This window comes from Carettochelys insculpta, chromosome 1 (assembly GCF_033958435.1).
Source record: "Carettochelys insculpta isolate YL-2023 chromosome 1, ASM3395843v1, whole genome shotgun sequence".
NCBI lineage: Eukaryota > Metazoa > Chordata > Testudines > Carettochelyidae > Carettochelys > Carettochelys insculpta.
Window position 1 is genome coordinate 47,171,646 of NC_134137.1, and position 26,827 is coordinate 47,198,472.

Consider the following 26,827-nt stretch of genomic DNA (forward strand, 5'->3'; position numbering starts at 1 on the left):
TTATCTTGAGACCTCTAAAGCAATGTGATGTAATATTGGCAGTTTTTCTGGGCACAGCTGAGAGGGTCAAACCAGGGCAAATTGCTTAAAAAAGGGCTACTTACACCCCAAGATGGGGAGGTCCTCCACTACCAGGCACACTAAACCAGTCACACACAGCACTTCTGTTGTCATACTGGCAAGCACGAAATCACAAAAGCAATTCCTTGCACAGTCCAGCTTCCCTTGTGCCACAACCTGTATCCCTCCTTACACAAATTATATGTTATCATTATCAAGCTCACCAAATCTGAACAGATTCTTCCAGTCCCATAGGACCAGCCACATACCCAGGTCAGTGGATACCTAAGATCTTACACGAAAGATCACATTGCACCAAGCCTTCAGAACTTAAAATGTAAGGCTGCATCTACACTGAGCACTAGTACCAACAGTTTGATGCAAATAAGCAAACTTGAAAATGCCAAATGCTGCCTCATTTGCATATTCACATGGAAATATGTATATTCACAAGACTGATTTGCATGTTTGTGTATTTTTGCTTCTGATTTACATATTTGTGGCAGAGCTCGAATCATGTAGCCATGTTTCTGCTGGCAAAAACCCCCTTTGTCAACAGCCACTTTTGCCTGATTTTTTTTCTGGTGTAGACACAGCCTAAAGTTTTATTAATAAAAAGAAAAACAGCTGAGACTAAAATTGTTAGAGCATGTACACCAGTCACAAAGGTCTTCCTGCAGGCATGCCACAGTGGTGGAATAGTCTACTATCTTAAAATTCTCTGGAGTACGGTCTCTGTTAGGAGGGTCATCAACCTGTCCAGGCTCAGTTCATAGCAGAGATGCTCCTGAAGTGATGAGCTAGATTGAAGACAACGATGGAGAAACCTCTGGGCCCTCTTTATACCCTGGACCAGTAGTAGTAGTAGTAGTAGCAGCATCCTTCAGTCTATGTATACTATGGATCACACCCTTCGTAGTTCCATTTGGGATCGTCATTTACAGTGTCAACTGTGACTGTGAAGGCCCACACGAAAGTGACAGTCCTTGCTGCATCTGTTGCATGTGTAATGGGTATCTGGCAGGTCCTTACTGTGCTTTCTGTGGGCTCACTTCTCCTCTGCTAGCTGTCTGATCCTCATCTCACCCTTCTGAAGGCCCTTGTGTAGTTCCTGCCTCCATCTGCTGCGATCATCTGCCAGCTCCTCCCAACTGTCCGGCTCCATGTCTACCTCCCTGAGGTCCCTCTTGCAAACATCTTTGTAGCGCAACTGGGGGCGTCCAGGAGGTCTTTTGCCAGAGGCTAGCTCGCCATACAGGATGTCTTTTGGGATCCTTCCATCATACATCCTGTGGACATGGCCAAGCCAGCAGAGCCACCGCTGCCTGAGGAGGATGTGCATGGCTGGGATTCCAGCTTGCTCAAGGATGGCGGTGTTGGAAACTCTGTGCTTCCATGATATTCCAAGGATGTGCCTGAGGCAGCGCAAGTGGAAGACGTTCAGCCTCTTTTCCTGGTGGGCGTACAGGGTCCAAGACTCACTACCATAAAGGAGGGTGCTGAGGATGCAGGCTCTGTAGACTTGCATTTTGGTGTGGGTGTACAATTTGATGTTATTCCACACTCTCTCGCTGAGTCTGGACAGAGTTGTGTCTGCTTTTCTGATCCTCCTATTTAGCTCAGACTCCAATGACAGGGTGTCAGTGATGGTGGACCCGAGGTAAACAGTACGTGGACGATCTTTAACGAATAGTTGTCAGTGCTGATTGATGGAGGGTCAGCAACGTCCTGAGCAGGTACATTTGTCTTCTTTAGGCTGATGGAAAGCCCAAAGTCCTTGCATGCTTTGGAGAACCGATCCAGCAGTTTCTGAAGCTGGTCTTCTGTGCGTGACACTACAGCAGTGTCATCTGCCAACAGCAAATCTCTGATGAGGACTTCCCGCACCTTGGATTTAGCTTTCAGCCTTGCAAGATTAAACAGTTTCCCATCAGATCTTGTGTGCAAAAAGATGCCCTCTGTTGAAGATCCAAAGGCGTGCTTCAGGAGGACTGCGAAGAAGATCCTGAACAATGTCGGAGCAAGGACGCATCCTTGTTTGATGCCGCTCCTGATGCTGAAAACATCCAATAATGTGCCGTCATATTGGGTGGTTCCTCTCATGTCTTTGTGGAAAGACTGGATCATCTTGAGTAACCATGGCGGACAGCCTATCTTGTCAAGCAGTTTGAACAGTCCATCTCTGCTGACCAAGTTGAAGGCCTTGGTCAGGTTGAGGAAGGCAGTATAGAGTGGCTTCCTCTGCTCCCTGCCTTTCTCCTGCAGCTGCCTCAGAGAGCAGACCATGTCAACAGTAGCTCTCTCTGCGCGGAATCCGCACTGTGATTTGGGATACACCCTCTCAGCAATCTTCTGGAGTCTGCTGAGGATTACGCGAGCAAACAGTTTACCAGTGATGCTTAGGAGGGAGATTCCACGGTAATTGTTGCAGTCGCTTCTGTCTCCTTTGTTCTTATACAAGGTTACGATGTTAGCGTCGTTCATATCCTGTGGAACCTCTCCCTCTGTCCAGCACAGGCACAGTAGCTCATGCAGGGGTTCCAGGAGAGTGTCAGTGGCACACTTTATTACCTCTGGTGGTATACCATCCTGGCCCGGGGCCTTTTCTACTGCAATGCTGTCGATGGCTTTCTCCAGTTCATCCACAGTTGGTTCCTGGTCCAGTTCATCCATTACTGGCAGGAGCTCGACGGCATAGAGGGCTGTATCAGCCCCAATGTTCTCGCGTGAGTACAGCTCGGAGTAGTGCTCGACCCAGCAATCTGTTTGGCTTTGTCAGCAATGACTTCACCAGATTTGGATTTCAGAGGTGCCATCTTGTTCTGGGTGGGTCCTAATGCCTTCTTGATGCCCTCGTACATTCCCCTGAGATTACCAAAGTCAGCACTGGTCTGGATGCTGCTGCATAGTTCGAGCCAGTAGTTGTTGGCACAGCGCCTGGCCGTCTGCTGTACTGTTTTAATGGCCACTCTGAGTGCTTGCGGGGTACTCTGGCTCGGCGAGTGTTTGTACTCCAGGAGTGCAGCATGCTTCTTTTCGATGACTGGAATCATCTCATTGGAGTTAGCTTTGAACCAGTCATTTGTGTTTCTGGCTCTTCTTCCAAACACCGACAAGGCCTTGTTGTAAATTGTATCCCTCAGATGCTGCCATCTGGATGTCACATCGGCACCCCCAGGGCTGCTGCGCAGATTCTCCTCGAGGGTCTCTCTGAACTTTTCAGCTCTCTCTGAGTTTGCCGTCTTTCTGGCATCAATGTGGGGCCTTCCAGTTGGTTTAGAGTGGTACAGCTTCTTGGGAATCACCTTGAGTTTGGAGCAAACTAGCGAGTGATCTGTATCGCAGTTGCCACTATGATAGCTGTGTGTCAGAAGTACGTTTTTGAGGTTATCACGTCTAGCGATGACCACGTCTAGTTGATGCCAGTGTTTCAAGCGTGGGTGTCTCCATGACACTCTGTGCTGTGGCTTGGTTTGGAAAAATGTGTTTGTGATGCACAGATTGTGGTATGTGCAAAGTTCGAGAAGACGCTGTCCATTTTCATTCATTTTTCCCACACTGAAGTGGCCTAAGCAGGAAGGCCATGAGTCACAATCGGCTCCAACTCTTGCATTGAAGTCACCCAAAACGTACAGTTGTTTGCAAGCAGGTATTTGCGCTATGGCAGCACTAAGCACGTCACAGAACTTGTCTTTTACTTCCAGTGCGGCGTAGAGGGTTGGAGTGTAAGCACTGATCAGGTGGACAGGACCAGCGCAAGTTTGAAGTATGACCTGAAGGAGTCTTTCTGATCCACCCATGACTAATTCCACCATTTGTAGAAGGGTGTTTCTGATGGCGAAGCCAACACCATGCTCCCTGGGCTCTTCTTGAGCTTTACCCTGCCAGAAAAAGGTGTAGTCCTTTTCCTTAGAGATCCCAAATCTGCAAGTCGCATCTCTTGCAGAGCAGCAATGTCATCTTGGAGCCTCTTCAGTTCCTCATTGATGACAGCGGTCTTTCGGGTGTCGCTGATGTCCTGAAGATCTTCAGTCAAACTGGTCAGCATGGTCCGCACATTCCAGCAAGCAAGCTTAAAACTTTGATGGTTTCTTTCTCTTGTTGATTTTCTTACTGGTTTGATGGCAAACTCTGGACCATGTGGAGGGAATTCTTTTATTCCTCCCTACATGGACGCACAGCTGAGATGGAACCTGTCACATGAGCAGGTCACCTTTCTAGGCAATCTGCCATTGCCTGTCTACTGGGTTACATGTTAAAGCCAGATTCCTCACATGTTGATTCTCTAAGTACAGCTTCACTTGACTAGGAGCCCTTTCACAATAGGTTGCCACACCCCCTAGTGTGGTCTCCAAGAAACCAAAATTTCAAATACAAGCACAGAGCCAATACTTATAACTACGCATATAAAAATGATTCAAATATATAAGCAGTATGAACAGATTCAGTGAATCACCAGCTTTCGCTAGACACCTCCCCTGGCCCACTTGGCACAAGTCTGGTGCAAACCTAGAACAGGGGTTGCAACATTTTGCCCTTTCATCTTAAAACTCAATACCATCACAGGTTGGGAACGCTAGTCCTAGCTCTGCTCTGTGTGAGGGAAGCCCCGAGTCTCGTGGGCCACAGTCAGGCCTATTGGCTCTGCCTGGATGTGGGAGGAAGCGCTGTGCACCCTACAGCTGTGTCTACACGGACACAAATCTTCGAAATAGCCACATTTTGAAGATTACTAATGAGGCGCTGAATTGAATGTTCAGCGCCTCATTAGCATTAGGATGCTTCCATCCATGGTGCTTTGAAAGCCCCACTTTTGAAAGCGCGTGGCTCAGCGTGGCAGCACAGGGATCTTTTTCGAAAGGCTCCACCCCTTTCAAAATTTCCTTATTCCGATCAGTGATCGGGATAAGGGGATTTCGAAAGGTGCAGGGTCATTTCGAAAAGGACCCCCTGTGTAGCCGTGCCGAGCCGCGCGCTTTCGAAAGCGGGGCTTTCGAAGCGCTGCGGCTGGAAGCGTCTTAATGCTAATGAGGCGCTGAACATTCAATTCAGTGCCTCATTAGTAATCTTCGAAATGGCCATTAGCATGGCTATTTCGAAAAGTTGTGCCCGTGTAGACACACCCTACCAGTCCCTCTTTCCACTCTGGGGGAAGAGTAGCTCAGGAACATTCTGCCTAGACACTTTCCCCCTACTGCTCCCATTGAATAATTGCAGCCAATGGAAGCAGTGGGGGTAGTATCTGGAAGCGGCAGGTGGCATGGAGCCACGTCTGAGGCAGGGCGCTGTGCCAGGTAAATGCTCTTCTATCACATTCAAGGAAGATCCCTTCCACCCAGCCCACCGGCCTGATCCTGTACCCTTCCTCCTGTGCAGACCTCTCACCCCCCATCTTACTCCTGCCCTACTACCCATCCAGACTGCCCACCCTGGACCCCTTCCTGCTTCTGCACCATCCCACCCTCCAAGACCCCCCCATCCTCAACCTGTTCTGCACTGTCCCACCCACTCAGATCCCTCTCAGCCTGTTCCTGCACCCGTCCTCCTAGCCAGCCACCACACACTTACCCCAGCCTGTTCCTTCTCCCTCCCACCCACTCAGGCCCCCACCCTCAGCATGCTCCTGTACCCTCCCTCCCACCCAGACTCCTCAGCATACTCCTGTACCTTTCTTCCTATTCAGGCCTCCACCCTTAGCATGATCCTACAACCTCCCTCCTGCCCAGACTCCACATCCCCATCTTGCTCCCCAACAGCCACCTCCCTCACACTGACCCCCCTCATTTTTTGCTCATGCCCCCAGAAGAATTAATCTATCCTGGAGGAAGCTCTGAACCTCAGTCCCCCTTCTCCACCACACTCCCATAGGGCTGGAGTGTGAGTGGAGTGAGGTGTCTCAGTTAGGGGCCACATCAGTGAGGGGTTGATGGTGGTGGTTGTTTTTTCCTCACTTTTCCTCTGATTTTTTTGGTGGGTCAGTGGCCCCCCAGCCCAAAAAATGGTTCCCCAACTCCTGCTCTAAACAGCCAGACTATTGTCATGAGAAAAACAGTCCAGATGCTACTATGGACACCTTTGGTTGGCATCCCTCATACCTTATGTGCCACCTCAGTGAACGTACTGGGACCCTAGGATGACTTACCACCAATAATTCTCCTAGTATGGAGCACCCATAGGGACACTATTGAAAGAAGATGACATTACTCACCCTGCGCAGTAACTGTGGTTCTGCAAGATGATGCTCTACTACCCATGTTTCCTCTTCTGCATTTTGGTGTTCTTTCCAACAAGCTCTGCAGCAGAAAAATAACAGAGGCTGACTTGCCTGCATAACTGTGTATAGCCTCAGTGCAGGGCACGAGACTGAAGGGCATTCATGCTTAGTGGATGCTACTACATGAAATTTCCCAGTCTGAGGTGCACGAAGGACAAGGACACCTACAGTAGAGCATTTGTAGGGACATCATCTCAAAGAGCCACAGCTAATGCACAGGGTGTTTAACCTTCTCTTCTTGGAGCAGAGCGACCAGCTCCTTAGCCTCATACCGTGTATGTGAGTCCTCTAGCCACCATGCTGTAGAACTCCTCTCAAGCTTGTGTTTCCTCTCTCAGTCTATTCACCTTTCTCAACACTTTAACTAGTTATCCACGATGGCCGTGTCTACACTAGCCCCAAACTTCAAAATGGCCATGGAAATAGCCATTTCGAAGTTTACTAATGAAGGGCTGAAATACATATTCAGCGCCTCATTAGCATGCGGGCGGCCGCAGCACTTCGAAATTGATGCGGCTCGCTGCTGCGCGGATCGTCCCGACGGGGCTCCTTTTCGAAAGGACCCTGCCTACTTCGAAGTCCCCTTATTCCCATCTGCTCACAGGAATAAGGGGACTTCGAAGTAGGCGGGGTCCTTTCGAAAAGGAGCCCCGTCAGGACAAGCCGCGCAGCGGTGAGCCACGTCAATTTCAAAGTGCTGCGGCTGCCCGCATTCTAATGAGGTGCTGAATATGTATTTCAGCGCTTCATTAGTAAACTTCGAAATGGCCATTTGCATGGCCATTTCGAAGTTTGGGGGTAGTGTAGACATAGCCCAAGTAAGATTAGATATATACAGTGTCCAGTGAATTGCAGAGAGGTGTAAGCCTGGGATTTACACCCTAGTCCCAGATTTGAGTGCCTAAGTACCATTGTGCATCTGGGCCTTAGTGCCCAAATCCCAGTTGTGTGTATAAGACTTAGGTACCTAAATATTTTTGAGGATCTGGGTCTAAGTGCTGGAGGAGTTTTGAAAATGGGCATTAATAGCATAAGCTTCTGAAAACTTAGCCCTTAAACCCTGTAACTGCTATCTCTAACAAACCTATTTGTCCTGCTTGCTCCCATACAGCTTTCACTTGATGCTGGAACTGTGCGACTGCCCAAATTGCCTGAAGGGACAAAGGGTGGATCTGACTGGTCTCAGGACCTCTATGAGATATGTGTTTGTCCAGATGGAAAGCTTTACTTAGCAGCAGCTGGTCGGTATTCAACTTGCCAGGAATATAGTCATGTCTGTCAATAAAGCACCTACTGATGCCACATTTTCTCTGGCTGTTCTCACTGAATTTTATATTGTTTTGTAACATGGCAGTATCAATAGCAGTATTTCCAGGATTTTAAAAACAATCTCTGTATTCTGGGAAACAAATTTGCATTGAGAATTCTGGACTGTACAGGAAAAAAAAAGCCCAAAAGAGCACAATGAAAATATTAACTTCAACAGAAGTGTTTGAACCAAAAGAAATGTTCTGGCAATGACATTTAGAAGTTAGCCAAAGTTATTAAGTCAGTTGATTGTGTAATTGTTAATATTTCTTAGCTCTTTGTTCTTCTATTAATACATGTAAACATATGCTAGTAATACAAACTGCATTAGTATGTGAAATTCAGATTAAGGAACTACTTGAACTATTTGACAAGACAAAAATTTGGTGAATTCAGGAAGTGCCAGCAAAAGGTCTATGCAATTGTGTTCTGGCAATAACACAAACCATGAAGGCTGTGCTTTTAGTATCCATCCTGTGCAAAATGTGTTAAGATGGTAAAATCCTTTGATTCTGGATTGGCAAAAGAAATGTTGATTTTCTTATTATTGGGATTCATGAAAAATATCACAGAAATTAATGTGAAATCTCTCAGATTGCTTATTTATAACCCTTCTTGGTCATCAGCATTGTTAACTATATGAAAGTGAATTATATTAATATATCCCACTCCAGTAACAGCTTCTTGTACTGCATGGACCATGATACTCACTTGAAAGCATTTTCTCTCTTTTACAATGCAATGATAATTAGAACAGAGAAATTTGTTCTGTTCTTGACTACAGGCCATCTGGACTATAAAAGGAAAAAGACAAAGATAGTTTCAGCTTTCTCAACAACAAGATGCTATGTTGATAGGAAAAAAAAGTTCCACTTCCTGAAGCCCATGAGTCACATAAATGCAGCTCTCTTAAGCTTTGAAGAGCCATGCATAATGAACTATTTCTAGGATTTGAGACTTAGTGGCTTTATAGAGTGGTAGGCACAGAGTCTTCAGGGTATTTAGGTACCTAGCTCCCACTGATGTCAACAAGACTTAAAGGATAAATCCATGAAAATACTGACATCTAAATTTTGGCTCCACTGGAAGCTAGACATTGTCCATCAAACCCTGTAGGCATGTGAACTCTCTCAGCGCGGTAAGTTTTCCAGGGTAAAAGTTCCTTATGTCTCTGCCTCTGGACATGAGTATTGCTGCCTTACTCTAAGGCCACATCTACACGGCTGTTTAGCACAGGGCTGCTGCCGGCAGCACTATGCTAATGACAGCTCATGAAATTGCAAATGGAGAACTATTTGCAAATTTGCGTAGCTAATTAGCAGAGCTGTGTGAGATTTTGCTGTTGACAGGGAGCATGCCAGCAGTACAGAGGCCGTGTGGGTGTGGCTCTGCCAACTAAGCCACTATTCCCTTATGCCACATGGCCTCTGTACTGCTGGAACGCCCCCTGCCAACAGCAAAATCTCACGCAGCTATGCTAATTAGCTGCACGAGTTTGAAAATGGTCCTCTATTTGCAATTTCATGAACTGTTTAGCACTGCAGGCAGCATTGTTGTGCTAAATAGGCATGTAGACCTGGCCTAAATGTCCAAACACATATCCTGCCTGCACCCCAGAGTGATTCATGAAACAGGAGATGATAGCCCTTATGTGAGGGCCTGACGTGGTAGGCCTGCTCCAAGGGCACCTAACAGCTCTGCTCCTATTCAAAATGTGAGTGCCTTGAGGAGGGGAAACCTAGGTTCAAGGTCCAGCCTTCTCTGCTTAAACAGTGTCCCACATCCAGGCTTGCTTGCCAGGCATCTTTTTCCACCAAGGGGAATCACAGCCAATGGGAGCTGCAGAGGTGATATTTCAGGCACGAGAGCAGCACGCCAACCCTCCTTGGCTGCCAGCCCCCTCTTCCCCACCCTGTCCCAGAGGCCACAGGGACCTAGCAGTCACTTCCTGGGAACGGCAGTAAGTTCTGCAGAGACCCAGCACCCACCCCTATACCCCAGTTTCCTGCCCCAGCCATAAGCCACCCTCCTGCACTCCAAATCCCCTCATCTCCAGCTGCAACCCAGAATCTGCATGCCCAGCTGGAGACCTTATCCCCTCTCTGCACCCACCCCAACCCACTGTCCCCACCTGGCGCCCAATCCTGCATCCCAAACCCTCATCTCCAGCCTCACCCTAAACCAGATGTAGCCATCTTACTGCACGTCCTATAACTTAGTGTAGTATTAGTGGGAAAAAACAGAATAATTAGCATTAACTCGTAAAGCTACTTACTTGTATGATGCCTTTAAGAAAATATATTTGTAAGTGTTCGTCCCTAACAACGTCCACCTGCCTACGGCTTGTTCCTACTCAGTGTAATAAAGGCTCAAGCCCAAGAGCAAGCTTGGGCTAAATGCTGCATCATGGAACCTAGATTCTGCAGAACTCTCCATGCAAAAAGTATCAAGAATAGTAAAATGGAGCTTTTTGGTATGTGAGAAAAATTATCAAAACACTCATAACAGTATCCCCTAGTACTGAATTCAATATATTTTATGCTAGCTAGTACTCATATTTGTGGACCCTTCATGTCACCTCTACTATAGTAACAGAGTTCCTCACCAGCTTATACACATTTTCCTCACAATAGCCCTGCAAGGTACAAGTGTTGTTCCCATTTTATGGATGGGAAACTGAGACATAATGAAGTCTGTTGAATTATCCAAGGTCACAGGTCACCTGTGGTTGAGATTAAGTCAGATCTCCTGCCACCTATGCTGGTGCCCTAACCACTGACCCATCATTCTTTACATTGTGTCCACTCCTTTAATTTTCATTGTACTGCAGAATGTTAATTGAAAATACATGGCTGCAGTGTGGCATGGGGACAGCTGGTACTTTTGCCACATGGGGAAAGTACAGGAGATGGTTGCAGAGCACCAGACAATGACTGATAAGAATGTATTCCATAAGCATGGATAGTATGTACATATAGCAAGTCTTGTCTTATTGTAGGAATTTTATTAAAATTTTTGTTGTATGGTAAAAGGAGAGATATGAAATATGTTGGTATAAAACCGCTTATGAGAACTTTACTGACCTTCACACATCTCTTCAGCATTTATCTTTTTATACAGGTGTATAAAAAAGGGAACCGCAAGCATTAACTGACAAATTACACTGAATAAACTTTTTAATACATACAGTCTTCTTTCCTGCTTATATAAATAAGTGAATTACTGTTATCTGTATTTTCCAGTTGGCTGTTAATAGGAACATCCTCTCAAAGTCTCTTTAAATTACTTCAATGAATACAAAATATTGATTAAAAACTAATCAGTTAGTTTGTCTGTGTCTGCCCTACCTCACTCCAAATATAATCTAGAGTTTATTTTAGGTGATGTTGTCTCTAAGAAATCCTTTAACTAAAATAGACGCAAAGACACAGTTTGGCTCATGTGCTTTTGGAACAAAAATGTATCAGGACTGCTGTGTTAATTAGCCACGGATTTTTTGCGCCTCATCTGTTGGGAGTGCAGCAGAGGAGACGTAATCCAAATGAGTGGGTAAATTGTTCTGGAGGGAATGATGGAGCTGGGCGAGGAGTGTGCGCATCTGATGCGAAGTCATGTTACATACCTAGCTTGTTCATGAGCTCCTAAGGGACGATACATAGAACCATGTTCATGGTTACATATGTCCATTAGTTTACCAACCCCAACCTTGCTGAAACTGGTATTACTGTATCACATGGCTATTATCTTTTAAAAAACAGATTTATTTTGGTTGTTTGTAATTTGTGGGAGTATTGAAAAAGCAAACCTTGAAATACCTACTGTGTACTACAAACAGAGAGGTAGCCATGTTAGTCCGTACTCCTAACAAAACAAAGCAGTAGAAATATAGCACTTTAAAGACTAACAAAATGATTTATTTGGTGATGAGCTTTCGTGGCACAGACCCACTTCTTCAGATCAGTTTCATTTCCAATACAGACTAAATGAAATTGATCTGAAGAAGTGAGTCTATCCCACCAAAGCTCATCCTTGAATAAATCATTTTAAGTCTTTAAAATACTACATTTCTGCAGCTTTGTTTTGCTACTTTCTACTGTTTACTTTCTTATTATACTATTCATTTTATACAATGCTGGTTTAGCTGCTGTCACACTAAGACCAAGTAATACCCTGTCTAAAACTTAATACGCTATTTTGAGTTCAGTCAGTGTAGTTATAATGGATTCTTACTGACACCATGATCTTTCTTAAAACAATTACAATGAAAAAAACCCACCTGAATCCAGCCCATAAAAAGGATTCACCAGAGAATACTGCAAGGGCCTTTACTGCTTTAAAGAAAGAATTGGTTCCATAGAAACATTTATGTAGGCCACTAAAATATTTCTAATGATACAAGGTTATAAAAAAACTGAAAATAAGCCATAAATGTTTTACGTGTCCCCACTTTGTTAAAGACAAATCAACACAGCTCTTCAGAATAACTGCTAATGCTGCTGTATGACTTGGAGAAATCCCAAGAGTGAACTTGTGTAAAAGTGCTCTGGATCTGTCAACCCTGTTCCTGAAGTTCAACCCTGCCACTAACCCTTTGGTTCATCTGGATGCTGTAACAGTCATCACATACTAGCTGACACTCCTCCCAGCTCTTACCCTTTCCAGGGACTAAGGTGGATGATGCATTTCTGAAGGTTTGTTTTATTTCTAGGAAGAGGATAAATAGTGAACATTCTTGGCTGCTCCATAGGATTTGGTGAGTGGACTGAGTAGTCCCATTTGTTGCTTACTTCTCTCTGACATTACTGTACCATATTGAATATGAATATGACAGCACCAGATAGGCACAGCAGATATTTAAATATATATTATGTGCATACACAAATGTTATAGTTTATTGGCCACATTATCCCAAGATGAAACTGTCAATATCCCTGGCAATAGGTGATTCATATCCTGTATATGCTGACTTTTTGCTTGCCCTAGAGCAACACCCTAAGTTTTAAGATTTAAGCTACTCAAAGGAAAGATTGATTTTTCTCTAGCAAATTATCAGCACCCAGTAAGAGATAAACGTGACTAATAAAGCTAATTCACCACCATGTTGCACAACCATTTTAAAGGGTTCATAACATTGTTTTTATTGGGCAAGCACATATTTTCACTCACGACTATTTATTTAAAAGATATTCCCTGAAAAGATCTTTGAAAATTTCTTGGCTCTATTCCATTTGGTGGTATTTTACATTCATTTAGGATGAAGAATACTTTCAATATTTTTTTCTTGTTGCTAACACACTTAAAACATCTTACATACATTGAACTTTTTCTCCCATAATTACCATACAAATTACCTGATCATTAATTCTACCTGTTGAAAACACAGCAGAGCACAAAGTATAAACTATTTCATAAGCACAACTAGTTTTTCCATTTTACTAATTCCTGCTCAAAATCACCAAATAATACATTTTTCAATTAACTGCAAAAAGTTGGCATATGAACTTTTAGAAGGAAAAAACGCATTCACCTGCATATAATATACTGATGCAAATTGCACAATTGTTTATAATGAAACAAAAAATAATCATTCATGCAGCTAAAACCAAGCTTGAAAACATTGGTTAAAACTGGCCTAAAGTTTATAAATCCAAGACACTGAAGTATACATTTGTATTTTTCTTTATTAAAGTTATGGCACTTAATATAACAGCAGAAATAATCATGTGGCTTCACAACCAGAAGCAATACAGTTTTCCAAACGGCATAATTTCTTCCTGTTACAAACAACTACATCTGAGATTTCTGAACACAACAATAAGCCCTTATTTATGTGAATGACACTGTAAAAGCCTTTGTCAGCATTTTCTCTTTTGGATTATAATGCTGCTGCATCTTTAGGACTCCTGTAAGATCATGTTATCACATGTTTGCCTTTACATTCTGTAAGTGAAATTATAATTTCACTTTGTGCTAGCAAGTAAACAGTTATAACAGTTGCATCACTGGCAAATTATGAACATTTATCTTAAATGTGGCAGGTTTGGAACAAAAATATGAAAAAAAAATCCTATTTACAAGTTCCCGTAATTCTTTACAAATAGCTAATGTTGAATATATTACACGACATTATCAGATATATTACAGTTTATCAAAGAAAGTGAACTAAAAATCAAACATCTCTACTGCCATGGTGAAAAACAAAATAAAAAGAGCATTGCATCGCAGCACCTTTTCACATGTAACAAAAGATATTGCCTACTATATACCAAATACTGGATTACCAAATTGCAGTATATGTCCAATGTATTTTTTTGAAGAAAGTGTATATATATCTCCACAAACATGAAGCTCGAGTGAAACTCAAGTGTTTAAACTTTGAGAAATTAGTTTTGGTGAATGGTTTTTCAAAAACCTTTCATAAAACTCTGAACATTAATGGTCATCTATCCTAGGTTATCCACTGGAAGTTCTCATTAAATAAACAATGACAGGCTCTTAAACAGAAAATGTAAATTAAATACCTAATTATATTATTATGAAGTAAATGCATTCAATGCACTACATAATGTTGTATATGTCAAGTAATATTAACAAGGATTAAAACGTTGTACCATTTCAAAGGTACTGCGTTATCCTTTAAACATTCAGGATGTAATACTGCAGCAAACTGATAATCAGATCCAGCTGATAAAAACACTACTATGAGAGACACCAAATGTCCATGGAACACAAAAGAATAAAGAAGTGCTCTGGAGTGACTCCTCTCCAAAGTTATTTTTATTATTTTTCATTTAGTAATTTATCCTGTCTGATCAGTATATTAAAAAGGTGACACCATGTTTTGGGAGGATAATATTACATGAAGGAAAAGCTAAGTGTATATACAAGCTTTATGTAACATACGGCTAGACTTTGGTTATATAAAGTGCAATTCAATAATTTGTCATTTTAACCAATGTACTTTACAGGCACCTCCTTTTCGCAGCTCACTCTCCCTGCAAATTTTAAAAGATTCACATTTTACATTTTGCTTATACAGTAAGCTCAGGCAGAGGTCTGCTTAAATTAATTTCAATTCTAAATACTTCAGTACCATCCAGATAGACACATTGTATTTCTAAGCTGCTTGGTAAGTGTAACCTCTCAGAAATACAGTAATCTGCACATGTAAATTTCATTTGTATCCCATCGTATTAAATACCTAGTTATAAAGAGTACTATTATCTATGTTTTTTCAAATCTCTCATGCTTTTTGCTGTATAAAGTTTTCAAGTTTTATTATGATACAAGCAGTACACTCCATCACTCTCATGGCAACTTCAGAGGTGAACCTGTCATTTGGAATCTGTGGAAAGGGAAGCATATCAGGGTATCTAGTTTTTAAGCTATCTACTCCATAAGCTTCCAGTGTGTGAACATCATTTGTAAGTCCTTCGAGTTGTTGACTATATTCCTCTATCTTTTGTGCAAGTGCAGCTGGTTTTACATCTTTGTCTGATTTACCCCTTACTGCATAGTCAGCTGCAATCAAGGCCAACTTAGTGGAGAGATAGCATTTGAAGCACACCCATTCATTAGCATTTTTATGAAGGTCATTTCTTGCAGCTGAAAAGTTTGCTCGAGCTTGTCTAAGCCATCTACGTGCTTCCACAGGATTACCAACAGACTTGAATGTGGGTGGTACAAAGAAACGTGCAGAGTAAGATGGCCCTGTGGAAGATGGACACTTTTCTTTATACTGTTGCCTTTCGGATTTATGGCTTGTTGCTTCTTGATTCCAAGAAGTATAAAATCTTTGAAACGAAAATTTGTCTGACTGAAACCGAGAAGCTGAGGATGAAAATGTTCGTCTTGATGCCCTGTCTGCATTTTGATCTATAAAGGCCTGTTTTTCTAGTCTGTTAATCTCATTCTGTAAATGTTTGAAAACTTCATTGGCTATGTCAAGATTATCTGAATTCTTATCTGGATGCCACTTAAGATACAGCCTTCTAATAATCTTTTTCCTTTCAGATTCTGGAAGTTTCCAAGCTTGTTCAACCACTGATGTCACTTCTCTTAATATTTCTGGCAAAGAATGCGACTTAATCTTTTTAGGAGAGTGATGTTTTGAAGATGTTGTTTTGTGGCTCTCTCTACCAGAGAAAAGAGGAGGAACTGTCTTAGGTCCATGTGCTGGAAATTCTGTAGGACTAGTTGGAGTAGAGGGTGCACTATCTCTACTCTGAGAACTTTCATCAGGCCTTGAAAACTTGTATAAATCAAGGGAGCTCACTATTTTGTACTCACTATATCCAATATCAATCTGATAAATCTTGCCCAGAAAACTGGAATTTTCATCATCTTCCCTTTCTACTTCTTGTACAATGATTGCATATGTATATGTTGGCTGGTATGATCCATATATATCACCACCTTCAGCGTCAACAAGATAACCAACATACTCACCTGGGTAAAAAACATTCATTGGATCCATAAGGAGAGTGTAATGAATTTCTGCTGGGATAGGAGTGCCAGGCATAGGTAACTCAAGTTTTGATGGTTCTGAGGAGTCGTACTTCACTCCTAAACTGTCAAGCTTCTCACTAATTCTGTAAATATCATTGCAACCCAACATAGCAATTAAATATGAAGTATCAGAAATTAGATTGTCAGTTGCAGATTTCAGAGTCATTGCTAATGCTAGGAGGAAATTAATGTCTTTGCTGTCAGAGTGCTGGATATAAAGCAGTATTACTGCATTCCCATATCTCTTTAAAAAAGCAAATGTTTCACTTTTACTGTGGGGAATAGGAGTAAAACCTCTAACCCTTAATGTTGTTTGCAGCTTCTCAAAACAGGAAACTTTCAAGCCTTCTCGCAAGGCTTTGCACAATTTTATGGCCTTTTCTTCATTGGCTAAGAAAGCATTGTCATTTTCATGTTTCATAATTCTAATGAGTCCCGTGATAAACTGTTCAGAAGACAACAATAACTGCAACCTTCCCTGTAGAGAACATAATGCCCCAAACTGACATGTTTTGGGAGACTCTTCATCCAATAGTTCTTCAAGAATACTGCTAAGTAGCCGAGGCCTCAATTTCTGAGGAAACAGCATTATCAGTTTAGTGTGAAAACCATGGTCTTTTCCTAAATAACACTGGCTAAGATCAACAAGCATTTGCACACCAATGTTACCCTGTATTCTACTTTTGTAGTGTGGTGCATCATCAAAAACTAAAATACTTGATTTTACCAATCTACCATCTTGACTGGGAAGGTAAAGGGCCAGATCTCTCACATTCTCAAGGTCATTTCTAACTTTAACAGAATCATTTTGTAGACTTTTAAACAGGCCAGAAACAACTCTTTTAACTGTGCGCATTTCATTAGGATCCAATTGTTTCCCTTCAGAGTTCTTGAATATGCGACTTAAAACCTCAACATACTGCTTTGTTGAAATAACATCTTCAGTACCTAAATGTTTAAATAACTGGTGGAAGGTGCCAAGTTCTAAAGGAAGTTTGTAAAGATAAGGTTTAAAATCAGATTCATATTCAAGATTTATTACTACTTCCTCAGGCTTCAGGAGCTTCCAACCTTCTTCCACCATCACAAAAGCAACACCTCGAAGCTGAAAGCGGAATTCCCTTTTCTCTGTACTGAGAAATTCATAGATACTCCTTAACACTTTAGCTCTGGTCTTCACCATGTCCTCATCTAAAGTTGTTATATTGCATATGTTTCTGCAGTTATTGATAACTTTGTCCAGAGGAGGATCCAAGTTCACATTAAGCATAGTTAAAACCTGTTCAAGCTGTTCTTGTGGACCAAGACTGCTTCCTTCCTGTTCTTTGATACTTAAAGGTGTTGCTTTTTCAGGAAGAATAGGACATGAAGTCCATAACAATTGTAACACATCAGTCTGCTTGAATTTAGGGTTTACTTGTGCACCACTGAATCTTATAAGAGGGAGTGTTCCATTAACCTCTTGATACTGAGGATGAAATCTGACAATTTCAGCAGGAGCACGCTCAGGACACAAAAATGGAATTAAAGATAATTCTTTTAGAAAGTTTCCCAATAATAAATCAGTTCTTTCCTGGAATATGTGATGAAGGAGAACATCAACTGTATTTTGCAGTGTTTCCTTAGACCAGCTTTCTGTGTTTGCTCTCATACTGATTTCCTTAGCAAACTGTAACAACTGTTGCTGGGAAATAATATATTTGAGTCCTATATTCCGCAGGAATGTTACCCAGGATGTAAGGAATGCCCCTTGATTCTTCGGTTTTGTGAGTTGTTCCAGTCTCTTGAAGAAATCTTGAGGTATGAATAATTTTTCAGGAAGCATAACTTCAAAGACTTTTACAGTTCTGTCATAAAAATGTTTTGCAGGTTTTAGTCTGTTGCTTGCATCATGAATTATCAAAAAGCTTTCCAGTTTTTCAAACAGCTGTTCCTTTATTTCTGTAGATTCCTCTATGCCAGCAAGTCTGTTCTTTAAGTAGATCAGGTGTTCCACCTTTGCATCATAAGACAGATTTTCAATCTTTGGCAAAAGATGCTTCAAATACACTTCAAGATCATCCACAGGGACACACCCAAGCACAGCGTACAAGTCTTTCAAGTTAATTTTTTCTTCAAGAAAGGCAGATGACGTTGACTGCGTCCACCTATCCACTTCAACTGAAGGAATACTTTTTGTGAGTATGTAACATGTCCCACATTTGGAAATACTGATGTATCGACCACTAATGGATTTATAACATGGAAGAGATTTCAAAATTTTGATGTCATCCTGAGACATCAAATGACTTAAATGGCAACTGAAGTACATTAGAAGGGCCTCAAAATCACTTTCTGATAATTTTTCAGTCTTAAATGTTGAGGTCTGCACCATATAGTGTATGGCTTTCAGAATGCTTGATGGATTATCTAGATTTGCTGTATATCCTGACAACAGAGGCACTAAAACATTATCTTTGGAGCATATTTTATTCAATGCAAGCTGAATACAACCAGTTTTCATTAAAGCATGGAAAACTTTATCACTCTGAGCATTTGGGAAAACAGCTATGTGCATTAGGCTGAGGGGCAGCAAGACATCACACTCTGGAACAACAAGCTGATTGACTGAGACAGTAAACTTTGTACCTGGAAGCAAAGCCCAATCTTTCAAAGTATCAACAACATCATCAAATTTGGGTGTCATATCTTCGTGGTCTTCCTTAACAGTTACAGATTCACTAATAAAATGCCATGCATTTTTAAGCCAAGATTCACTTGCAAAATTTTCCTTCCATCGCACACAACTTCTGGTTTTATATTCTCTAGGCAACACAGATGGTAACAGATCAGCAAAACTTGTGATATCAAAAACTTTGGCAGCCTCACATCTAAGTAAAATATTACTGTATCTCAAATATAGAGTGTTCATGAACAGATCCTTGCGAGAGGGAATTAGTTCATGGTATGTTGTTAAGAACTTTGGCCTCTTTGAATCAAAAACTTGCAAGACATTGTCAAGGGTAATAAGAAGTGGCAATCCCTCAATTTGGACTTCATTTTCTTCAGCATCCTTAAAGCCATAATCAACCAGAAGTTTTAGACTGTGAAAGAGTTTCAGGTTTGTCTGTTGAAGACGACAAGGCAACTTTCCAATGTGGCAATTAGAGTCTGGAGAAGAAAAGGTCATCAAAAAAAATCGAACATCAGCAGGAGTCACATAGCTGACAGGTATACCTGCATCTACAAGACAATGGTAAAGATTTGCTGTTTCATCACAGTTATATACCAAATTGAATCCAATTTCTAAAAGAAGATGTTTGAGTCTATAAACATTTTCTGCCACTGTCTTACGTGTTGTGATGTAGTCGACATTTTTGAGTTGGTGCAACTCATCTTGCAGCAAATTGTCAAAGAATGGCCTACCTTTGTTCGAGGTAGACATGTTAACCCAAGTAATAATAACTGCAGAATGTAAATCAGAGCCATCAATATTTGGAGCCCGTACAACAGGTAACAGGCGTTTCAGATCTTCATAAATGCAGCTATAAACTGCTTTCACTAAGCAATACCAATCTGGCTGCAGATCAAGTCTATTAACTGGGAAGAAAGACAAAAACTTTTTCAAAATGTCTTTCACAACATGTACAGGTGTGTTTTGCAATACTGATGCTGTAGGATCAGTGCCTGGAAAGTAACGTTTTTTTAATTGAATCAGCAGTTCAACATAGGCAGGTGCTATTAGTGCTGTCATTAGGCTATTATTCCAATCACTTCTTACTCCAACTCCATTATCATCCCGCCACAGATTTCTTCTGGCAGAATCTAGGGCAAAATGTCCATTCACATGAAAAGGTAACCCAGTTTCTAAAGATAAGGGTAAGAAACAAAATGCCCGGTGTGGTTTTTTGTAGTTGTGAGTAATGCAAGCAGCTACTCCTCCACGTGGAAAAAGGGTAATGTCTTCATTTTTGTGAGCTGATATAACACTCTTAGACACCTTTTCCATTAAGGAAAAACCTGACCTGTTGCAAATTAACCAAGATGTAAGGTTCCCTTCAGAATCTTCAGTACCCATAGTGTATGTAATTTGTTGCACAGGTATTTCACTTAACTGTTTTTTTTTAGTAACACTGTCAATTACAGATGCATGGAATTGCTTCCGTTTCAATCTGTCTCCATCAGTGATATTGCCCTTCACAGAATATAATACATTCAATGCTCCAGATGTTTTTTCTATTTCACAAATGGAAATTTTTTCCATGTGATTCAAAAACATCAGAAGTTCTGCTCCATCTGTGCGCAGCTTATCCAGAAGATTTTGGACCATTCTATCTGAACATGGAACGGAGGAAATTTCTGACACTTTTGCCATTTCTGCATTTCGAAGTGGAAACCTAAACATTGTGCAATTGTCCATTTTGAAGTGATTTCCTAAATAAAGGTCCAGTACATCTGAGAATTGTGTTCTGAAATCCGCATCTAAATCTCTGAACATGCGTCCAGGACTCATTGAAGTTGCACCTGGTGCATACCTAGCATGGGGATCAAAGATACAGAGTATATCGTTGCCAGATATGAAAGAAGGGCAGTCAGTAATGTGATACACAGAATTGAATCCTATTCCATACTGTCCAGTTTTACATGGATTTCCTTCTTTAGTACCTTTTCCAAGGTTCTGAATTCCTCTTATATCATCCTCTGTAAATGGCTGATTGTTGTAAACACATAGTGCTGGACCCTGAAGTGGTGCCCATTTCTCATCAAATATTCTATCAACTGGATGTTGTCTAGGATCAAACACAAAACAGATTTCTGTAGCTTTTGCATCATCTGCATTCTGTAGAAGCTCTTTCAGCATTTCTTTTTCAGAGGGATAGGCATTCAGAATGCTTTTAATTCGACTTGTCAATTTTTCTTTCTGTCCAAACTCAGTCCCAAGGGTAGTAAAGCAGATATTAGAGGCATATCTTTCTAAAGCTTTATGTCGCTTGGGTACTGCTCCAAGCTTTACTGCAACTTCTCTAGGGATATCGGCATGACAGTATTTTACAGTTGTATCTTTAACTTTTATCCAAGGACAGTCATTGTAACACAAAGATTTAGCAGGTAAAAGTGCCAGATGAGAATCTGGTAACAAAATCTCACCATATTTTTTCTCACATAATTCTTGCTTCTTGTCTCTAATGAGACTCCATATTCCTTCACTAATGATTCTTCTACAAAGCTGAAAATTCTCTTCTGTTAGCTGCTTGTTTCCCCTCTCCTGATTTACAGACTCAAGAACTAGAGCAAAATCTTCAACTGTAAAAGCATGCCTTACACCTACATTTTCAAATAGTTCACGGAAAGTATTTTTATATTTATTAGGCAACTGATAAAGATACGGTGTTGCTTCAAAGTTCAAATGAAAACACACTTTTGTGGGGTCAACATATGCATTCTCAACAAGAATAAAACTACAATTTTTTAACTTTTCTATGATGACTGCTTTTGTCGTTTCATTTTGTAGCATTGCTTCATAGAGGTATTTGTAGCAAGCATTGGTGATATTCTCCTGATACAATGTAATTCCATCAAATGACTTTGCAACTTCTTGCAACTGATTTATGACCAGATTAACAGGTGGTTTCTTAAGTAAACCCAAGAAATCTTTGACAGCCAATGATATGGCCCCGCACCCTTTAAAGGAATGGGAATTTTCATTAAGAACTGGCTGTAAAAGACAAACAATATCTTGGTGATCAGCAGTAAAAAGGTCAGTTGCTGAAAACATTGTTTCAGGCTCAAAGTCGCTACCCTTCCAGGGTAATGAGAAGCCTGCTGGTTTTGTGAGGAATGGGAGGAAAGGGATTGTCTGACATCTTGCACCAAATTCTTTAGCTCTGGGATCTCTACATTTTAGTTTTTCATCAATGAGACTTAATATAATGCTGCTTCTGAGACAGGCTGCAGCATGATCATTCCTATTAATTGCTGCTACTGATTCTGCACGTTCTATTAGGTCTTCCCATGAAACGTCATCCTTAGCCATACCTAACTGAACAAGTTTAACCAAGATAACTGGATTAAGGTAATCCTGACTGCTACCATAAGGAAACCTTCCATCTTCAGCATCATACAACTTTGCAACTCTTCCTTCAGGGTGTATCAAACCTGAAGGTATAACCAAAGAATGTCTATCCAAAGAACAAGGAATACACGGAGTAACACGAAGTATTCCTGAGAACTCCTCAACCTTTTCATTCAAAACATAACACATCAAAGGATCGCGTAGCTCTGCATCAATCTCCTGAATATTTGGGAAAAAGACTTCAGAAAAGAACTGTCTCTCAGAGAAAGTGTTCTCTAGTAGTATATGTTTACATCCTGCTTCTTCAAACCCCGTCTTTACCCAAGATGGAAGCTCTACAGTGCAAAGATTTTTGGATCCAGTTTTTTTAAGGTATTTGAGGAAGATTTTAAAGGCTGAAGGTCCAATGTCTGGACGTTTCAATATTGAATCATCTAAAAATCTCACATTCTTCATGGAAACCCAAGATGAACCATCAGAGAACACTTTGATCCCTTCTTTCCCTTTTGCATGAGCTATATCCTCATAAAATCCTTGACATATCACAGAAAAATCATCATGAACTGAGTCAGGATCTGGCCACACTGCATAGTAACTGTAGTCAGCTAGCTCACCGCTGACTGTCATGTCACGTAAAACACAAAGTGCTTCTAAATAGGCTTTTACAATAACATGCCTCATGAATACAGTGTTCCATCTTCCTTTTGTGTCTGTTTTCCAGATCTCTTTTCGATTTGAAGTAACAGCAAAACAGCCATTGATATGAATAGGTAAACCTGTTTTTATGCGTAGAGGTAAATAGCAGAATACTTCCCCAATGCTTTTACAGTTAGGTTTCACAATCCACTTTTGCTCCTGAGTTTCAGATAGCAGTACTCCTACTCCACCACAGGGGACAAGACCTAGTCTTCGTCCATTTTCATGTAATGAAAATTTTAATGCATCACCAGTGTCCATGCAAGAACATATGAGCCAAATTGTAGAATCTACTGTTTTTTGTGGCAGTTCTTCAGCTGGCCTTTTCATTTGTCCAGCTTTAGCTGTTTCAAAGAGAGAAGCTGGTTCATCTTCTGGGCCTCTGAAAAGTGGAGACTGTAAATCAGCAATCCGTCTAAACACATGATGAAATTCTTCTACCACTATTTGTAGGATGCAGGAGGACTTTGGTGTTTCAGTGGGAAGCTTTCTATTACTGCTGCTGCAAGTCTTCATGAGTTTAGCTGCTTCCTTTAAAACACTTACAACCGGTGCAGTCAACGCTTTGGAGGAACACAGACTTTTTTTAATAGTCACCGTATCTTGTGCTACAGCAGGGTCAGATTCCTCAACTTTCAAGTATTTCAGAATCATTGAATTTACACTCTGGGTGAATAATATCAGTCTATGACCACAAATGCTAAACTCATCCACGAGAGAGTAAATGTCTGCTGTATTGTAGCAAGTACTACTAACTTCACTCACTTTAGCTTCCTGTTGAGTTCTAAAGGAAAGTCTGAAAAGCGTTCCTTTATAACTGTAAGGAGATTCCACAGACAATGGTAACTGACAACCAAACACACCTATAAATGGCTTGAACTGGTTAGGAAATTTTCGCAGCCTTTTCTGTTGCTTGCTCCAGTTAATCTTGATCCCAGGGTTAGATTTATCTCTAATGTGTTTACTGAGATGGTTAATATTTGGATCAAACATTATCATGAATTCTCGGCTCATAATGATGGGAATATCAGTGATGTGATAAACAGAGTTGAAGCCTAGTCCAAATTTCCCTACTTTATCAATTTCTTCCCTTTTTAGAGACTCACCTAATCGAGTAATATTTAGAAAATCTGTGTCAGAAAATTCAGAATTGTTAAATGACCACAAAGCTGGTCCATGACATGCTGCCATTCCTGGATCCAGAAGGTTCTCTCTTATATTCATATTTCTTCTCATGTCAATCATGAAATTACATTCTGTTGCATTGGCATCATCAGCATTTTGAAGTAGCTCTTTGAAGATATCTGAAACAGAAGGGTATTCCTCCAAAATATTTTTAATTCTTACAGTAAGAGGTTCTCTTTGCCCAGATTGTTCAAATCCCATATTTTCTGGATTAATCAATCTTGTACTGAGGCACGGCACATTTAACCATTCTGCAGTTTTCATGGGTATGTCTTCATGCACCAGAATTATTGGTTCCACGGAATCTTCAAGCAAATCATTTAAGTCATCAACTTTGATATCACAATAGCAGCATTCATGAATTGGTTTCATTACAAGCTTAAATGGATGTTTGCTACAATATATAGGAACAGGCGTATTCAGACTTGCTGGAATCTGACTGCTATATAGCCATCTTATAATATTCAACATAATGTGAAGATTTTGTTTGCTCTCTTCTTCACTGAGCGATTGCTCACTCTTTAGATATATTTTCTGAATGACCATGGAAACGTGATCTGGTGTCAACTGCTCAATTGAACCACAACTTTTAAACAACTGGTTGAATTTAGCCATAGTTTTTGGTACATTATGCAAATAAGGCTGGAGATCAAGATCAGGTACTGACTTTATTACCGCCTGGCTAAGTGAACAAAATGTTTTACCAGTCCAGACCCACGGAAATTTCAAGGCTTTAAAAGCATCTTTACCTTCTTCTAAGTGATCATGCATAAATCCATAAATTTCAAGCAATATATGCTGGAACTGGTAATAGTCTTCATCACTAAATGTTTTAGAACTGTGCCAATCAACCACCACTTTAAAGTGTTTCAGGACTCCTTTTATTCCAGGTTTGGTGGAGATGCCAAGTGCTTCCTCTATAGTCAAATGGACATTTTCCACAAAGGGAACTGATGAACCAACTAAAATTGCATGACCTATATTACACATTTCTGGTGGTGAACAAAAATCACACAGATCTCCTTTCCAAACCAATGATCCTGGATAGTTTGGAGGTCTTTCCTTACATGATGGGATCCATTTTAATTTTTTCAGCATTGATTGTGCCTCAGGTGACTGCAGCAATTTATGATTTTTATTCAAAATCATTAACAGAGTTCTAGCTTTTCTTAACAGTAAATCATGGCTTGTGCTGGAATCACCTTGCAAACTTTCAATTTTATTTGCCACTCGCATAATATCTTTTTCGTCAAGACTGCTTTCATTTTTCAAACCTATTTGTCTCAGAGAATGAAGAATATCTGAAGACCCTGTGAAAATACTAGGTGGGAAGCAAATTTCCTCCTCAGCATAAAAAAGATGTTGTAGTACTTCTACCTCAGGATCAAAAAGTTCATTGGCTGACACTAACTTTCCTTGTGAAATCTGAATAAATTTTAGGGATGTCAGCCAGTTGACCACATCTGTATGCTCATTTTTGAGAAATGTCAGATTTTCAAGAACCCAGAGCATAATCTGGGTGGTTTCATCATAAGAATAAAAGTCATTTTGAATATCCTGTATTATAAACTTTAGACAATCTGTGCTCTTTAACTGTTCTACTTTTAGTATGTTAGCTAAACGAATGGTAGCTTCATCACTGCTGTCAATTATTGGAATAGAAAGTCTCAAACCAGGTGGAAGTTTGGCAGTGTGATGCAATACTTTACAACCTTTCAATCCCGTAAAAGCAGAGACCGCTTCATCAGATGAGTGTTCAATTCTTTTAAATATCAGTAGCTCTTGAATAATTTTTTTCTCTTTTTCACTGGCATCAGTTAAACTAGCTAAGAATCTCCTGAGAGCATCTTTATGTGCTGGAGGTAAGGACAACACTTGATTAGACAGTTTTTGCAATGACAGCTTCTCCATTATCTGCAAAACAGCACCTGGTAATGGTGGATGCACATACTTTTTTAAAAGTGGATGTTGTGTAGAGGCATCTAACTTCTTAAGTACAATACCACCAAGTTTTGGAATGACGTCAGCTAAAAATCCTGGAAGCTGCGTCTCAGATTCATCTTCTAAAATAATTGCAGATGGAGTCCTAAGTCTAATAAGTTCCACTAATTCCTGGTCTTCCTCTAATGGCATTTTCGGGATAAGTGGCATGTCATCAAACATAGTCAAGTCTTCAGAAAAATGTATATATAGATTCTTCCAGACCATCTTAAGCCATGAAATAGGTGGGTGATTTTTATCTTCTGAACCTGGATACCACTGTACCACTAGGTCTCTGCCAGGCCACACAGTATTCAAAATTTCTTTGATAAGCCGCGCAAATCTTTCAGGGTTTAGAAGCTGCAGCTGAGTGCATAGTCTTCCTGCAATCAAAATAAAACAATAAGTCCATGAAAAATCAAATAATACTGGAGAAATATATTTTCTGTTCATTTTAAAATGAAGGAAACAGACAGAGGACAGGAAACTTCCCAGTTTCTATGCTTGTTCACAGAGATCATTTCAGACCTGAACTCTCATATCTCATTTCACTTTGCTGAGCTGATTAAAATCAAGTCCATTATATATTAGTACAGTAACCAATTACCAGGTTACACCTGATCAGTAAATTAGTATTACACAATATCTCTGGGCACACAAAAAGAGCTATTACATTAATTTTCAACATATACAATAAAGCAGCATCTGTAGGCACTGTCCTTTATGCTTGCTTCACTCAAACAGAAAGGCCTACATAAATGATT

General features: G+C 40.7%; 2 protein-coding genes across 13 annotated transcripts in view; one reads left to right on the forward strand and one right to left on the reverse strand.

The window, feature by feature from the left end:
* SGCG (sarcoglycan gamma) overlaps nucleotides 1-26,827 on the forward strand; it is a 170,428-nt gene that overhangs the window by 136,670 nt on the left and 6,931 nt on the right. For 4 of the 6 annotated variants that reach the window (XM_074985499.1, XM_074985518.1, XM_074985506.1 and 1 more), the window contains one exon: nucleotides 7,446-9,007. The exons of 1 other annotated variant lie outside the window; for it this stretch is intronic. In XM_074985499.1, coding sequence (XP_074841600.1) covers nucleotides 7,446-7,619 — 174 coding nt within the window. In that variant the 3' untranslated portion in view covers nucleotides 7,620-9,007. Of the gene's footprint in view, nucleotides 1-7,445; nucleotides 9,008-12,350; nucleotides 12,396-26,827 lie in introns of those variants that run through there. One more of the 6 variants, XM_074985530.1, reaches the window with a different exon arrangement.
* SACS (sacsin molecular chaperone) overlaps nucleotides 12,409-26,827 on the reverse strand; it is a 100,141-nt gene continuing 85,722 nt past the window's right edge. For all 7 annotated transcript variants that reach the window (XM_074985477.1, XM_074985473.1, XM_074985483.1 and 4 more), the window contains one exon: nucleotides 12,409-26,446. In XM_074985477.1, the coding sequence (XP_074841578.1) occupies nucleotides 14,886-26,446 (11,561 nt within the window). In that variant the 3' untranslated portion in view covers nucleotides 12,409-14,885. The remainder of the gene's footprint in view (nucleotides 26,447-26,827) is intronic.